Here is a 17330-nt window from a genome sequence, read left to right as displayed (position 1 = left end):
CCTCCGCGGTCATGGCGATGGAAACGTCGGGGCCGGTGGTCCAGGTGATCTGGCCGACGGTGAACGTGAGGCCGTTGGGCGTAGCCATGGAGCCGGAGATGATGACCATCTTGTTTGCTTGGAGAGCAGTACGCACACCCCCTACCTGGCGCGCCACTGTCGACGAAATATGGTCGGCAGTCTACCTAGGGGTATGCCCAAGGTAGTAGATTATCGGCAGACAGATGCGCAAGTCCCAAACAAGACGGTGACGCAAGACAGACACGAGGTTTTATCCAGGTTCGGCCGCCAAGAAGGCGTAATACCTACGTCCTGCGTCTGATTTGTATTGCTGTATGTCAATGAGAGATGTTTTTTAGAGGGGTCCCCTGCCCGCCTTATATAGTCCGGGGGGCAGGGTTACAGATCTGGAAACTAATCCTAGTCAGTTACAATTGCCATATGTGGCCGGACAAGGATTCCTATTCTAATCGACCAGGATCCTGCTTGGTCGCCAAATCCGTCTTGATTCCTTGTGCGGGACTCCGATCAGGTGGACCGAGCCGCACGTCGTTTTTCGGGTGGACTGAACCCATCGATCCGGGCCAGCCCAAGCTTAGCCGTAAGGGTATAGGGGTTAATACCCCCACACGGTGCGTGACCCGATTCTACATCAACAACTGTCAAAGCGAGATCAAGTAAGTAATTTTCATTTATGAAAAAAAGGGAGTTGCTAAAATTGAGGTGCCTGAATTTTAGCTTTTTTCAGGCAACGGTTATTGCATATATTTTATGTTAAAATTATAGCTTTAGTTTGTTGCAATTTTCATAGGCATAATCTGCAATTTTTGGATCAAGAATAAAAAATATGTTAGACAAAGCCACAAACCTTACAAAATCTAATATATTTTGGCACAAAGACAATTAATGATTTATAATAATTATTTTATAGTTGGACAAGGACAAAAAGTTAATATATTATAACACAAAGACAATTAACAAATCATAAACAAATGACAAGAGGACATTTAGAAAATAGAAAAAAGTGAAAAAATATCTATTTTCAGGCACGTGACGTTTAGAAAAAGTGAAAAAAAAATCTATAAATATGCTCGACCTCGTTCTGTAAATCACAGAAGGTACGTGCTTCGGTGGCATTGCAAAATTCCAGCCATCGTGCTCATCCGGTCATCCCTCATCTAGCAGCTACCGGTGTGGTTAGCCAGCCCCCGGCGACATGCCGCACCATGCGTCTCATGACTCTCATCTAGATCTAGTTGGCTGACCTCCTGCTCCTGGCGCAGCTTCAGGTGTGGGAGTGTGGCGGCCCTCGCCGCCCTTTGGCAGCCGCCTGAGACTCCAGGCGCGGCGGACGGCTAGACTTCAGACCGCGCGTCGCCTCTCCTCCTCCTCCTAGTCCTAGTGGTAAGGTACTAACCTACACGGCGCTTGTTGCCTCTCTCTTTCCTCGGGCCTCTGCCCTCCCTGTTCGTTTCTTCACACGCCTTCAGCTGGTTTCGAAAAGCCTGTTACTTCCCCTCCTGACGAGTGACGATGGTTGAGGTCGGGGAGTTGCTCGCCTCTGTCATCCTGAAGGAGGTTTTGGGCAAGCTGAATAAGGTCACCCTTGACGCCGCCTGGAAAGAGATTGCTTTGCAGCTGAATTTCAGTAAAGATTTAGAGAGCATCAAGGACAATCGGTCCTTCGTTAAATCTTTCCTCAAGGACGCGGAGAGGCAGTCGTCAAAGCGTGAGAGCGTCCATCACACGCTCAAGAAGCTCAAGGCTGCGGCTTATGACTTGGAGGATATGCTGCTTCTCTTCGAGTCCTTGACAACGGCCCACGAGGGCCAAGGCCTCCGCAAAACTAAAAAGGTGAGTTGCCTACTTCAAAGCTAAACTGCAGTAGCTTATGATGAACTTGTTTCTGATACATGCCATTTATATACAACAGGATTTACTTTCATGCTTTGAAAGGTTGAAGATGCCTCATAAAGTGAAAAGGATGAGGGAAACGATAGAGGAGATAGTAGATCATCAGAGCAAATTCAACTTCATACAGCACCCTAGCACGGATCCGGATGATGAGGAAGTCATCAAGAATAATCGGAAAACCACATCGTTTAACAGTGAAATTACCGTTGGGAGGATCAATGAGAAAGAAAGCATTATCAGTTTGCTTTTTACAGATGGAGAACCATCCATCGTTCCTATTTATGGTATTGGAGTAGGTAAAACTACCCTTGCGCAATTGGTCTACAACGATGCTAGAACCAAGGATTTTTTTGATGTTCAAGCATGGGTCTATGTGTCAGTAAAATTTGGTTTGTTTTCCATCGGTACATCTATTCTCTCCCAACTGGATAACTCAAGTGGCTCTAACAATGGTTCTGATTTACAGTCTGTCCTAAACAATCTGAGCACTATTATCAACAATAAGCGATTTCTTCTTGTTCTAGATGACATCTGGAAAGAAGGCCCATTAAAGTTGGAAAAAAATAATGACAACTGTTGCTAGGTAGCAAAAAAGGCAGCAAGATTCTAGCAACTACACGTTTAGAAAAAAATTCCTAAGCATTTGAATAGAACTTCGGCAATAAATTTAGATGTTCTGTCCAATAATTACTGTTGGGAGTTGTTCCGAGCAAAGGCACTTCCATATGGCTTGGTGGATAAAGATAAGGAAAATATTGGAAGAGCCATAGTTGAGAAATGCAAAGGAATACCACTAGCAGTAAAATCTCTAGGATACCTTTGTCGAAACAGTAATCAATGGGAAGCTATCCGAGATAGTGGCTGAATTTTTTATTTTTTAGCCTTTTTTTTTGAAAGTTTTTCACAAATACGCCCCTGGAGGAAAGATTTCAAAATCTGGACCCTTAGCTCGGCGCCATCGATGCTGGCGCCAGCTACGAGCTCTTGAGCTCGACGCTGACGTGGCGCTGATTTGGCAGGCATCTCAGCGTCGTCGACTCTGCCGTCGACTCTGGCGCCGAGCTTGGCGCCAGGATATATGGCGCCAAGCGTGGGGTGAGCGCTGGCAGTGGCAGGACGCTGCGGAGCCCTCGGGGCAGGCACGACGGCGACCGCTCAGGGAGCTAGCAGTAGCAGGGACAGAGACATGGCGCGAGCCCCGGACAGCCTCTCAGTCTGCTGCGCCTCTCAGTCTGCTGCGTCTCGCGCTGTAGCTGTACTCCTTCTGCGTCCATGCATGCATGCGCCCGAAACTGCTCACATGTATGGTCCGGCCTGCAAGCTGCTGTGTCGCGGATGATTGGGACCTCCTGTGTTGGCTGTAGTAGTCATGTTCAGCCGCGCACCACTCCCTGTTGCTCCTTTTTTGCCTTCATGAGAGAGGCCGGTGTGCGGCGGCCGGCCGGTTGCCCTACGTACTCATCCCACTTCGTTTCTCTTCCTCTGTACGTATGCAATGAACGTTTCTCTTCCTCTATAGACCTGCCGTATTCGTCGCTTGCTGCGAGCCGGGTGACACGACGAGTCGACACGGCCATGCTCGGCCGGCTGCCGCCCTGCACGCGCTCTGTTCTTGTGGGACGTGGGACATGAGCCGCGCGCGACGTTGACGTCCATCTAGGCCAGATCGCGCACGCAAATCCATCACACGCACGCACACCTGCCCCCGTGGCCTGCACCACCAGCCATTCGTGCGTGGTGAATCGATGAGACACGTTTAGTTCTACCGAAATGCTATACACCAACCGGGTGTTTTATCATCCGGTGGCACACGAATTTTTTTTACCACGCCTGCGCCGTCGTGCCCACGTCGCTGCCGCGCCTGCGCCGCTGTGCCTACGCCCGCCCGTCCCCACGCCGCCGCTGCCGCGCCCGGCATCTTCCCCAACTCCGGCGAGCTTCTTCTTCCCCAACTCCGACACCGTCACCAAATTTTCTCTTTGTCATTTCATAGAAAAAATTGTTACTTGTGATTTGTGATTTGTTACTTATGATTTGTGATTTGTGCCAAGGAAAAAGAGGAGAAAGGAGGAAGATAAACAGTATCCATGGGGAAAAAATTCGTGTGTTCCCAGATGCTAAAACACCAGAGCGTTAGATAAACAGACTCTTAGTTCTACTAGTTCTGGACGACGATCTGATGATGGAAGCGACGAGGGAGCTTCCGTGCGAACGCTGCGGTGCGGCCCGTGCCCGCCGACGTGCGTCGCTGTCACCCCAAGGCATGGCCCGTCCGCCGGACACATCCAGACTGGCTCCGTGCGTCCGTAGCAGCACTGAGTGCACTGCTCACTGTCACTGACAACCGCCTGTTGACATGGTACGGAGATGCATGCACTATGGTCGTATATACGGACACTTCGGTGTGTGACTGGCGGGAGGGGACATGCATGCATGATCGATGAGCTAGGATGAAGATTGGGCGAAGTGCAGGCCACGGCCGTACGAACTTGATAGTTGATACACCAATGGCCAGGGCCGTACGAACTTGACAGCGCGAGCCGCAGCAGACTGAGAGGCGTGAGAGGTAGTCCGGGGCTCGCGCCATGTCTCTGTCCCTGCTACTGCTAGCTCCCTAGGCGGTCGCCGTCGTGCCTGCCCCGAGCGCTCCGCAACGTCCTGCCACTGCCAGCGCTCACCCCACGCTCGGCGCCATACATCTTGGCACCAAGCTCGGCGCCGAGATGCCTGCCAAATCAGCGCCACGTCAGCGTCGAGCCCAAAAGCTCGACGCCAGGGACGCTGGCACCGAGACGTGTTAGCTCGGCGCCAGCATCGATGGCGCCGAGCTAAGGGTCTAGATTCTGAAATCTTTTCTCCAGGGGTGTATTTATATAAAAACTTTCAAAAAATGGCTAAAAATAAAAAATTCGGGGACAGTGACATCTGGGCAGAAGATGGAGACGATGGACGATTATTGGTAGACACGGAAGTGCTGCCATCACTGATTATCAATACATGCCTAATTATCTCAAGTCCTGTTTTGCATATTGCACTGTTTTTCCTAAAGGCAGCCATATAGAGAAGAGCAGCTTGATTCAGCAGTGGATTGCTCTTGGATTTGTTCGGCTCCCTGGCCAGTCGTTCACAACGCAACAAGTCGTAGAAAGATACTTTGAGGAGCTTCTTGAGATGTCATTTCTTCAAGATGTAGCTGGAATGTCTCCAACTGTAAGTCCTTCATTTCTTTTACTCCTTATCTTATTAGACATCAAAATTCTTTTATATAATTTCATCTAGCTCCAATACCATAAAAATCCAATCCACGGTTATTTGTGTCGGTTTATCTAGAACTAAGACTTACTCTCTCCATCCTAAAAGTATAGTATTCGTGCTGGTTAAACTTTCTTAAGTTTGACTAGATTTGTTGAAAATATTAGCAACATTTGTATCTCTAAATAAGTTTATTATGAAAATAGATTCAATGATCTATCTAATGATACTAATTATGTACCATAAACATTAGTATTTTTTCTTGTATATATATTTAGTCAAAGTTAAAAATGTTTGACTTCTCGGGAGGTGAAAACGATACATATTTGGGATGGAGGGAGTACTCCCTCGAAATTTGATGTTTTAGAATAAATAACAAAATTGTTCCAAAAAAATTGATGTTTTAGCTCATGACACTAGGTTAGGACGTAGGACACTTTGACATGCACTGCATGCCTCCATTCTTTTTAACTAGTGGATTATTCATTAATTAGCAGGGATCACCTTCAATAAATATGGTACATGGGTGGTTTCCATTAAGCACTTACTAATATGTCCTAGAAATCCTAAAAATTAAGTATTTTGGTATGGAGAGAATAATATTGCGAGCCAATTTTGCTTGAAACGAATCTACCTCTCTGAATAAAAAGAATTTCTCTAGGAGGTTGAATGGTCCATGAGCCCATTTATTTTCCTCAAAGTCTCCTTGCATTTACTGCACCCCCTCCCATCTCCCAATCCAGTGTTGAGTTTCTACCGTTGGATGTGTTTAGTAAATGCTATAATTAGATAGTGTGCCATTGGAACAATCACCGATCAGTGTGCAACTGCTCCACTTAATGAAGGGTATTATAGTGTTTTCTCTGTCATACTAATCATCTAGGGACAGAGGGCCGGGAGTACAAATATCCGATGAATCGCTTACGTTGATAATAAGGTTATTAGTGTCGGTTCAGATTTTAGAACCATGTCTAATAATGGACCTTTTTTAAATCTGTTTTTTTATAGCAAGAGGGATTATTGCATGGAATAGTAGATTAATTATAGGAGTACATGATATATGTATAGGCATGGATATGGACGACTTATGGAAATAGAACCGTCCTCTGATATTCATGTCCTGTACAACTTAATCTACAGGTGTGCCGAAGGCAACACGGCCATACTAGGCTGGCCAGCTGTGCTATAGTCCGACGGCCCAAGCCCAGGCCCATATATGCATACATATGTCTAACACGCACCTGCAGCCAGATCCTCGAAGGATCAAACATTCAAGCTGGACTTGACCTCGATGGATCATGAATTTAACTTCTTCCTTTATTCCGACCATTTGAAACGCTCCCAACCCTAGCGTGGAGCTGAGGCCCGTTTGCCGCCGCCGCCACCGGCACCCTCCATCTCCCCGCCCCTCCCCTCCCCTACCTGGATCCGCTCACCCCTCTCCTCCTCCTCAACCACGCACGAGCCGCGAGCAGGAGTCGCACCCAGCGCCTCTAGAGGCCCGCTCGCCGCCGCCGCCACGACGCTGGCACCCTCAACCTCCCCGCCCCTCCCCTACCCGGATCCTCTCCCCCCTCCCGTCCTCCTCAACCGTGTGCGAGCCGTGAGCAGGAGGGCCCAATTCGCCACCCAAACCTAGCGCCTCCGGCGATGGTGTCCTCCCATTCCCCGCCCCACACCCCAGCCCCTACTGGGATCCAATTCCCCCTCCCCTCCTTCTCACCCGAGCGTGGCAGCGTGCGTCCACACGGCTCGGCCACTGCGCCGCCCAATTCGAGCTTCACCGCCGGCGTTCACTAGTCACCGGGAGCGGCAGCCCACGTCGCCGCTGACGTGGAGCTGCCCGTGGAAGCCGGTTCTGGCGCCCCATGGCTGCCTATGCCTACTCGCCCTCACGCGGACGCTGGCTCTAGGGAGCACACGTCACAGCCACCAACGGCGCTAGCGACATCTCCTCGGCGCATCCTGGCGGCCTCCTCCACCGGCGCCTCACCGCCCTCTCCATCGCCGAGGCCAGCCGCGATGAACTCGACGCCCAGCTCACCGCGGGGACCTCCTCCGACATCGAGAATCGACATCTTCCTCGTCCACCCTTCTGCTCCCACCTCGTCAGGCTCGACTTCATCTTCCTCGCTCTCCCCTCACCTCCCCCTTCCACCTAGGGAACTCAATGGGGCGTTCCAAGGCACGTCGGTGGGCGGAGGAGGACCTTGATGCCTTCGATGCAAAGGGGTCCCGACCATCTCCCCAACCACCTACCTCAATGCAGTTCAGCGGGGGCCATAGATGCGGACGTCATCATTGCCGGAGCGTGCCCAACCACGCTCCACCATCGCCGGAGGCACGCGAGGCGTCGCTGCTGTTGAGCACACCGGGGACGGGGCATACGCGCCAACCAGTGTGGTGGAGCGAACTATGGCAGAACCGCCTAATCTAATGCCTCCCAGGAGTGCTCGTCTTCCATTAGACGCTAAGCACCCAAGGGAGAACACTAAATTACTCAGTCCCGTCGGGCACACCCCAGGGGAGAACCTGAAAATCCATATTTTTGCCATCAGGATCACAAATGAGAGAATAAAGCTTACAACATTCTTAACCATTTCTTACATCACTTTTAGTACAACATCAGAGTATAATATTTATTTACTATAACAGCGGAATGTGATTATATTATCAAAGTTATGAATAATTTATTGTAACAACGGAATATAAACATGTGATCAGAATTACAGCGGAAATAAATAGATATTCATGGCATGATGAAGCATTAGTATATAAGTTATAACAACAGATTATAAGTCTTTCATTTATAAAAACATTTGGTAAGAGTTGTAAATAAACTACGATCGCAGCGTAAAGGAATCCTCATTGAGCCCACCATGAGGTATCCACACACAAGGGTCAGCTCTAGCATCCACCTGTCACCTGCAACAGGGGGAATAAAACCATGAGTACTCAATTGTACTCAGCAAGACTTATCCGATAGGAGGAAAGAAAAAGATTCCAAGGATATGCAAGGCTATCTGGCTTGTGGGTTTATTGCATCTGCAGGAAGCATTACTAAATGTGCGTCCTTATATTCGATTTTTAGTAGCAGTATATTGGTTCATTAACTAACCATTCTATGTAAGCACCTGTACTACTTTCAAGGAGGTGGTAAGCAATCAGAGTTCCTTTTTTCATTTCATCCTTCATCTTTCAGTTCTTACTACGATGCTAGACACGAAACAAGTCGTACCGGATTGCCCGGCGATTCGTGAATCAATGCCCCCAGCTAGGTACCCCCAAAAACACACGCCCCACTTGTACCCAAGGCACAAGTAGGACCAACCCATCACTCTCCTGTCCCGGGTGTCTAGGTCCCCGTCCAAACTGGGACTCCAAGCCCCCGCCCCTGAGTCCCGGACTCAGTGCGGTGCAAGGACCTTCTCCACCAAAATAAAACCCTGACAGTCGGTCTGGAAAGAGCCAAATCCACGACAAGAGAGCAACAAGTCTTTCAAGCACCCATACCCAAGTATGTTCTCGGGATAATAAGTCTGTGACTTGCCTCGATGGCTTATGCAACGATCGGTCCTTAACCGACACAGACAGAGAAAGTAGTGTAACCAAGCCATGTCCCGCGTCCACGGCGACACAACCTCTTACACCCACCAATACCCAAACCATATCCCTGCCTGGTCACCATTTTCCTTTCCACCATTTATATATTCCAAGTGATAATAATCCAATAATATATTTCCTATCTCTCGCGAGTCACAACCATCACTCGACTTCTACCGGAGTCCTATAGCATAGCATTCTACACGATCCTATCATACTAGTAAGACTCATAGGGTAAAGATATATATATGCAAGTGGGTTTCAATCAACTCCTTAAAACTTAATGCATAAATATAATTTAAACTACAGAAAAGTAGGGGTTATGCACCGGGGCTTGCCTGGGTAAGATATATTAAAAAGTTAGTATCTGCATCTTCAGATCATCCACCAGCAACTGGATAGAAAGCCCATTGCATCCTCTCCTGGAGAGAATACCATTACACCCTCTTCGGATTCCCAATCATCCTTCAATTGATTCGTTGCTCCATCATCGTACCTATATGATATGCAATGCGATGCAATGCAAAGACATAATTAATCGACTGCAATCGTGACTCGTAAAATACGATTTACGCCTCTCAAGTTAACGGCTAGTTCTAACGACGACCGTACTTAGGCTACATATACACGTTGTCGGATAAGACGTTATTTCCCAATAATTATTTTAGTTATATAAACCCAAGTTATTTCTTTATTCCAGTCTATCGATTTAATCATTATTTGAAATAGGGCGTCATTATCTATTTAGCAACTCATTATTCTGGAGCTACCAAATTTACAATGAGTACCTAATATTGCTAGGATCCTACTGTAAAAATTTCAGATCCAACACTATCACCGATTTATCCCAACAATTCCTATAAGTTTATATTTTACAATATTAAGCACCTTAAATTAATTATATAGCTTCCACGAATATTATCAAACTATGTGAACAAACTATACTAACAGGTAGATCATGATTTTAGGAGACTAACCAAACTGGTTTCATCATTTTTGGACAACTACATAATCTTATATTGATTTTACAAGTTTATTCCCACAACTCATTTAGCAATCGCTTTAGAAACTAAAGGGCCAGCAGTTAACAAATCGGCCCAATCGGTCAGGGCAGCCCAGGCAGGCGCGGCATGCGCGGCCCAGGAGCTGACGGTGGCCACCGGTCGGCCCAGGTGGGGCAGCACAGGACCAGCCTAGCGCGGTGCAGCGGTCGTGCGGCCCAGGTGCGCGGACACGGACGGCCCTGCAATACCGGCCCACACGGCCAGGACAGGGCAGCGATGGTATTTTTGCGTTAAGACCCCTGAGTTTTCCTCAAATCACCACGTAGTACAATTAGCACTATTCCTATAGGTCACGTATTCGCAGTAAGAACCTTGTATAATTTTTTTGCCTTGGATTCTCACCCACCTCACCTTCGTTCTTCATACTAAGGAGCAAAGGAGCATGGAATGGGCGCGGTGACCAGTGGCTGACAAGGAGCAGGCCAAGGCGGCGGCGCTCTAGGGTCTCGGCGGCTCCAGCTCGGTACACGGCGGGGTGCTACGGCTTGGATGGCAGGAACTCGTGGTGGCTTCGGTAGCAAGAAGCTACGGCCATCGAGGAGAACGCAGCGCTGCGGCACGGCGCACGGCGAGCAGCTAGGCATGGCGCGCTATGGCCTATGGTCCGGATCGGGCCGAGGGGCGCAGCGACGGCGGCCACCGAACACCCGCGGCTGGCGCGGCACTAACACCGGGTGCAGAGCACGGACGCCAAGGTACCAAGCGCGGACGATGGCGTGGTCAGCAGCGACTTCGGCCATGGCGCTCAATGCGGGGAAGGGAACTGAGGGTGGTTCTGGTAGGAGGACTCTATGGCTCTGAGCGGGCCTAGCGCAGCCATGACTGGGCGCTGCGAGACACTCGGTTGAAGGGGCAGCGGGACATGGCGCGCCTGGGAGGAGCAGCACGCTCGGTTGAGCCTAGCTGGGACATGCGGGAGGGCAGCGCCGTAGGCTAGCAAACGCGCGGTGCGCCTGGAGCGGCGGCGGGGGCTCCGACGCGAGGCAACAGAGTGAGGGCGAGCTAGGGAGGGAGTGCAGAGCCAGTGGCGGAGCGTGGTATAAAATGAAGGGTGAACCATTATTTGGTTGTGCTACAGTAACTTGACTGCTGCATGTAACGCGGAGCTGCAGAGGCCTGATGAGTGACGACACAAACTCGTCCCATCGGTTGCGGCTGCTTAGCGAGTAGGAGTACACATATTACTGTTGCTGCATTTAAGCTTGCTTCACGTAACTTGTAAGCTTGTAGTGGCTCTTGCTTCATTAATATACTAGTGCTTCAGAACATGTCAGCGGCCAAGCAGGGGCCGGAGACAGCAGCAGCTCAGAGGTGACCGGCCGGCTTGTCCGGTAGAGAAAACAGTGGAGCAAGGACAAGCAGCGGCAGAAGACAAAAGCAATCAAGGTAGACAGAGACAAGCCGAGGCAGAGGCGTGGGAACTCAGTGAGCTGGAGCTTTGCTCGCCAGCCACGACAGACAACTGAGGCAGGCAAGGACGAGCGGAGGCTGAACGAGACGACTCCGCATGGCTGAACGCTGAGGCAGACAGAGGCACTGATTGCTGTGAAACGAAGCGACGGAGCAGACAGATACAAGCAAGGCAAGCCACCAAAAATAGAAATAGAGGAAAACAAGAGTGTTCAGTCAACTTTCGTCACTGCAGGAGCAGCGCAGAGATAAGAAAGAGGCAGCCAAATAGAGGCATTGAAAAGCAGGCGCACGAGATAGAGCGGGGAAAAGAAAAAGAACCTGCTGCTGCCAGAATGCTCGGTGCGACTGCCACTCACATAAAAATATCAGACACCATAGCTCATACTCGTACCAAGCCATGGAACAAATATTAAAGTGTTATGTTTTTATTTTACGCAAAACAAATCGCCACGAACCGCGCTTTAAAATATACATTCCAATCTTTACCGTTGACGTGACAAGCCGGTTTTTAAAATTTTAAATTCCAAAAAAATCATTTTGGTAATTTTTCTTAGGCCTAAATTGTGGTGCTAAACAAGCTCGTAACACCAGGGGTGTTATAACCAACCCCCCTTAAAAAGAATCTCATCCCGAGATTCGAAGCAAGAACCAGTAGAGGGGAAATGCGATTACATTCGTAGATCCGGGATTACACGAAAGATTACACGACTTCGAATGCCAACCAGACGAGGATCTAAGAATACATGGTTAAGAGCAACCTAGTACAACCGAGACCTACTCTAGAAGTCGAGATAGACGAGGACAATGGAGAAACAACAAGAAGATGATTATCCAAAACATGGCGTAGCACCAACAGATCCAGAAACAGTCGACTAAGAAGTAAAACATCATGAACCCTAAGATTAACTACCCAAAAGGGAACTTGAACTTCTTCGACGAATCAGATCCTTTCTTCTCCTCAGATTACACCATCACCTCAGACTGACAAATCTCGCTTCACAATGGCGACTGGATCTCGTAGCTCTGCTCCGAATGCGAGGGGAATGGGGATGAAGAAGAAGAACAAGGACCAAGGGTATTTTATAGCGATGAACGGAGGTGAGGCGCAACACACCGAAAGCGAAAGTGGCGTGGATGGGATACATAGACAGTGCATGCTATGGAGATAAGGTTGAAGACATGGTGCGCTTCCTACGTGAGCGGCAAAGGGGGAAATAAAGGAGAGGAGAGGGGGAGGTCCACTCGACGAGGCAAGCATGCGGGCGGTCATGTCCACAAAAAGAAGGAAAGGGGGGTCCGGTATGAGGGACGAGGCGTGAGAGTCGAGAGCCGACCGGATGCTGGGGAAAAGGAAAAGCGCATAGTGCACAAGGACGACGAGTGCGGCACGATGCCGCGGCCATGCGAGAATGGGGAGGTAAGGACCTGATACAGACAGCGTTCGCAAGGCACACAGCGAAATGACCCAGCATGCGTAGCGCGGTCAACTAAACACAGGGCTTGGGACATGACATCCACTCAGACTTTTCTATTACTCCCGACTACTCGAGGCTAACTTTCCTTACTACTCTTCTTTTCTCTTTCCTTTACTTGACCACATCCATCTTTCATGTAGACTGAGACCATGTCATACTTTCTTCCTCCAAACCACCTCCTCTTGCTTACCTTGAGAGAACACTATGTCATCAACCCATTGTGGATTTCTCATTTGAAAACCTGAATATTTCCAAGGAAAAATTATTTTGTAGCCAAAAGCGGTATGGCAGTGTAACTTGGTAAAGGTACTTGGTCAACAACCTCGATACCAGCGCATGCCGAGCAGCGTCACATGTGGCAGCTGTTCCACAGAGAGCCCTCGGTTTCATCGTGGCACTATAAGCTTTTAACCAGGCAACTATTACCAACTTACACGCCACGAGGGCGGTGGGGTCATAGACCACAGAATAAGGGGAGCATTGCAAAGGAAAAATTCAAACAACAAAGGTTCCCTTCACAACAAGGGACAAGGAATTCAAATCCAACGGTGGATTTGGTTTAAAGAGATTCAAGTGTTCTGTTGGGACATCCACAGTTAGTCGATACAGTGTCCAATGTTCTCCAATCATGGCTGATCTGCTGGTATCCGAATGGTAACTTCTCTTATAACCCACTTAACATCGCCCTTGAAAACTTCAAGCACGTCTAACGAACTTAAGGTAGATGAACGCAATAAACACAGCGAACTAAATAAAATGCATATTCCGAATGGTTGTATACGGGTACAACGTACAGGCATTCAGGCTCCCATTCATGACATAGCATTCACCTTCGTTACTGGCGGACGATCTCAACACTATGGATGGAATACAATGGCAAGAGTACAATACCGAAGGACAGCGACGAAAAGCACTACTACTACGGGTACCGCATCCCAAGGCAACTAATCTATATCTTCTCATGGCAATGGCTGAGTGAGAGGAATCAAGGGTTCTGCTTCTAACACTTCTGAAGGTGGAGGTGCTGGCGGTTCTACATCACCGGTTCTCCTTCTTTCAGGCAGGTGGATAGGGATCCCCTCCAAGATCGGGGCATCCTGCCTTTCATCAACCAACGTCCTCTGCTTAGCCCTAGTGAATAGATAGGCCTCACCCAGCTGATGGACAAGCCTATCTTCAGCCTCCTTTAGGGCTTCTGACATGGCAGTCTCCTGGCTCTCAGCAGCTGCAGCACTAGCATGCGCCTCGGCAAGCTACACCTAGAGCATCCGGTTGAAGATCTCGGCTTCATCGGCGCACTGAAGGCACGCCCTCAGCTCCAAGGCTTGTCGGTCGTACTGCTCATCCAGTGTGAGCAGGTACGTGGTCAAGTGCACCACGGTTGGACTGTCTTCTTGCGCATCCCGCCCTTGCAGAGCCTCCATACGAGCTCTCCATGCCCACCGATTCTTGTCCAAGGGTGGAAAGAATCTCATGGGGGTACGGGCAATGGGCTCTTCATAGATCTAGCAAAGGTACCGCAAGGCTTTATGGGCCACAACCTGGTAGGTGTCGACGAAGCGAAACCCGATTGCGGTCACACTCTAGGCTTTAGTCAGATCAGGGAACTCTTCACTCTTCCCGATGTAGACGGTAACCTCACACCGCTCGGTGCCATGCTCCTCATACTCACGACCCTCATACTCGGAACGATCTTTGACTCCGAGCTTTTGTAGGGTGGCATGCAGGATTCTGGGAAAATCCTCAACATTCAGGCAGTAGGTACTAACCTAGGCTCCTGCCATCTCTGGCGGTGGTTGAGGAAGGCTGAGCGAGAAGAAAGGCTGGCTCAAAGGAAAAGCTAAGCGAGCTAAAGTGCGCCGAGTGGTGGTACCAATGGCTAAGCCAGACTCTGCTTATAAAGGTGGAGCGTTCAGTAGTCCTGGCGCAGTTCACTAGGGTTCCCGCACGGGATCACTATGACTGAATCGACCAATTCCGCGCGTTCGAGGCGAGCGACGTGCGATGCCATTACTGACTAGTACGACTACAGGGCAAGGGTCCGACAAGAGCATAGAAAAGGAGATATGGGGAGACATGGGTCGTGACAGGCATGGACCACGGGCGAACATAGAGCACGAAGCCACAGTGCAGACCTAACTCTGGAACAGGAACGAGTCAGTCATGCACAATCCGGCATCTATCCGACACGCGTGACACCTATGGGTAGCGTATCTGTAAGCAATACGGCACTACAATGCACAAATAGGATATGCATGAATGCACGTCCTATACGTCCTTCCACTTTTGCCAACATATAGGGCAACCGTTCTCAGATTTTTGGCACATCGTTCTCTCCCTGTAACTAGTCGATACTATCGGACTATGCTCGAGTCAGTGTACCTGCAGAAAAACTTGATTAATCCTACCTAAGTCAGCAGAGTGCCATCTATCCTGGATACATAACCATAGTAATAGGGCTACTTATATAACTTCACATAAAACGTCCCTAACTTTTGAAAAGAATTTGTTGTCAAATTTTAGTTTAGAAAAGGTTTTAGAAGCTTTATTTCCTCATTTATGCTCTGATACCACCTGTGGCAGAACCGCCTAATCTAATGCCTCCCAGGAGTGCTCGTCTTCCATTAGACACTAAGCACTCCAAGGGAGAACACTAAATTACTCAGGTTCATGTCGGGCACACCCCAGGGGAGAACACGAAAATCCATATTTTTGCCATCAGGATCACAAATGAGAGAATAAAGCTTACATCATTCTTAACCATTTCTTACATCACTTTTAGTACAACATCAGAGTATAATATTTATTACTATAACAGCGAATGTAATTATATTATCAAAGTTATGAATAATTTATTGTAACAGTGGAATATAAACATGTGATCAAAATTACAGCAGAAATAAATAGATATTCATGGCATGATGAAGCATTAGTATATAAGTTCTGACAACAGATTATAAATCTTTCATTTATAAAAACATTTGGTGAGAGTTGTAAATAAACTACGATCGCAGCGTAAAGGAATCCTCGCTGAGCCCACCAGGAGGTATCCACACACAAGGGTCAGCTCTAGCATCCACCTGTCACCTGCAACAGGGGGAATAAAACCCTGAGTACTCAATTATACTCAGCAAGACTTACCCGACAGGAGGAAAGAAAAAGACTCCAAGGATATGCAAGGCTATCTGGCTTGTGGGTTTATTGTATCTGCAGCAAGCATTACTAAATGTGCGTCCTTATATTCGATTTTTAGTAGCAGTACATTGGTTCATTAACTAACCATTCTATGTAAGCACCTATACTACTTTCAAGCAGGTGATAAGCAATCAGAGTTCCTTTTTCTATTCCATCCTACATCTTTTAGTTCTTACTACGATGCTAGACACGAAACAAGTCGTATCGGATTGTCCGGCGATTCGCGAATCAATGCCCCCAGCTGGGTACCTCGAAAACACACGCCCCGCTTGTACCCAAGGCACAAGCAGAACCAACCCATCACTCCCCTGTCCCGGGTGTCTAGGTCCCGTCCAAATTGGGACTCCAAGCCCCCGCCCCTGAGTCCCGGACTTAGTGCGGTGCAAGGACCTCCTCCACCAAAATAAAACTCTGATAGTCGGTCCAGAAAGAGCCGGATCTATGACAAGAGAGCAACAAGTCTTCCAAGCGCCCATACCCAAGTATGTGCTCGGGACAATAAGTCTGTGACTTGCCTCGATGGCTTATGCAACGATCGGTCCTTAACCGACACAGACAGGGAAAGCAGTGTAACCAAGTCATGCCCCGCGTCCACGGCGACACAACCTCTTACACCCACCAATACCCAAACCATATCCCTATCCGGTCACCATTTTCCTTTCCACCATTTATATATTCCAAGTGATAATAATCCAATAATATATTTCCTATCTCTTGCGAGTGACAGCCATCCCTCGACTTCTACCGGAGTCCTGTAGCATAGCATTCTACACGATCCTGTTATACTAGTAAGACTCATAGGGTAAAGATATATACATGCAAGTGGGTTTCAATCAACTCCTTAAAAATTAATGCACAAATATAATTTAAACTGCAGAAAAGTAGGGGTTATGCACCGGGGCTTGCCTGGGTAAGATATATTAAAAAGTTAGTATCTGCATCTTCAGATCATCCACCAGCAACTAGATAGAAAGCCCATTGCATCCTCTCCTGGAGAGAATACCATTACACCCTCTTTGGATTCCCAATCACCCTTCAATTGATTCGTTGCTCCATCATCGTACCTATATGATTTGCAATGCGATGCAATGTAAAGACATAATTAATTGACTGCAATCATGACTTGTAAAATACGATTTACGCCTCTCAAGTTAACGGCTAGTTCTAATGACGACCGTACTTAGGCTACATATACACATTATTGGATAAGACGTTATTCCCCAATAATTATTTTAGTTATATAAACTCAAGTTGTTTCTTTATTCCAGTCTATCGATTTAATCATTATTCGAAATAGGGCATCATTATCTATTTAGCAACTCATTATTCTGGAGCTACCAAATTTACAGTGAGTACCTAATATTGCTAGGATCCTACTGTAAAAATTTTAGATCCAACACTATCACCGATTTAT

General features: G+C 48.2%; 1 protein-coding gene across 1 annotated transcript; it reads left to right on the top strand.

Annotated features, from left to right (window-relative positions):
* The first annotated feature begins 1170 nt into the window (after positions 1–1170).
* Positions 1171–2497, top strand: LOC136524153 (putative disease resistance protein RGA4). The gene is made up of 2 exons (XM_066517615.1): positions 1171–1854; positions 1934–2497. Exons 1-2 carry the CDS (start codon positions 1534–1536, stop codon positions 2495–2497), a joined length of 885 nt encoding a protein of 294 aa, XP_066373712.1. The 5' UTR covers positions 1171–1533.
* Positions 2498–17330: the final 14833 nt, after the last annotated feature.

This window comes from Miscanthus floridulus, chromosome 18 (assembly GCF_019320115.1).
Source record: "Miscanthus floridulus cultivar M001 chromosome 18, ASM1932011v1, whole genome shotgun sequence".
NCBI lineage: Eukaryota > Viridiplantae > Streptophyta > Magnoliopsida > Poales > Poaceae > Miscanthus > Miscanthus floridulus.
This window is presented reverse-complemented; position numbering and strand designations above follow the sequence as displayed.

What these genes read in the sequence shown, in the direction of transcription:
- LOC136524153 (XM_066517615.1), top strand. Translation starts at nt 1,534, where the DNA reads ATGGTTGAGGTCGGGGAGTTGCTCGCCTCTGTCATCCTGAAGGAGGTT. An exon ending in GCCTCCGCAAAACTAAAAAG is followed by an intron (nt 1,855 to 1,933) that starts GTGAGTTGCCTA and finishes TATATACAACAG; the next exon opens with GATTTACTTTCATGCTTTGA.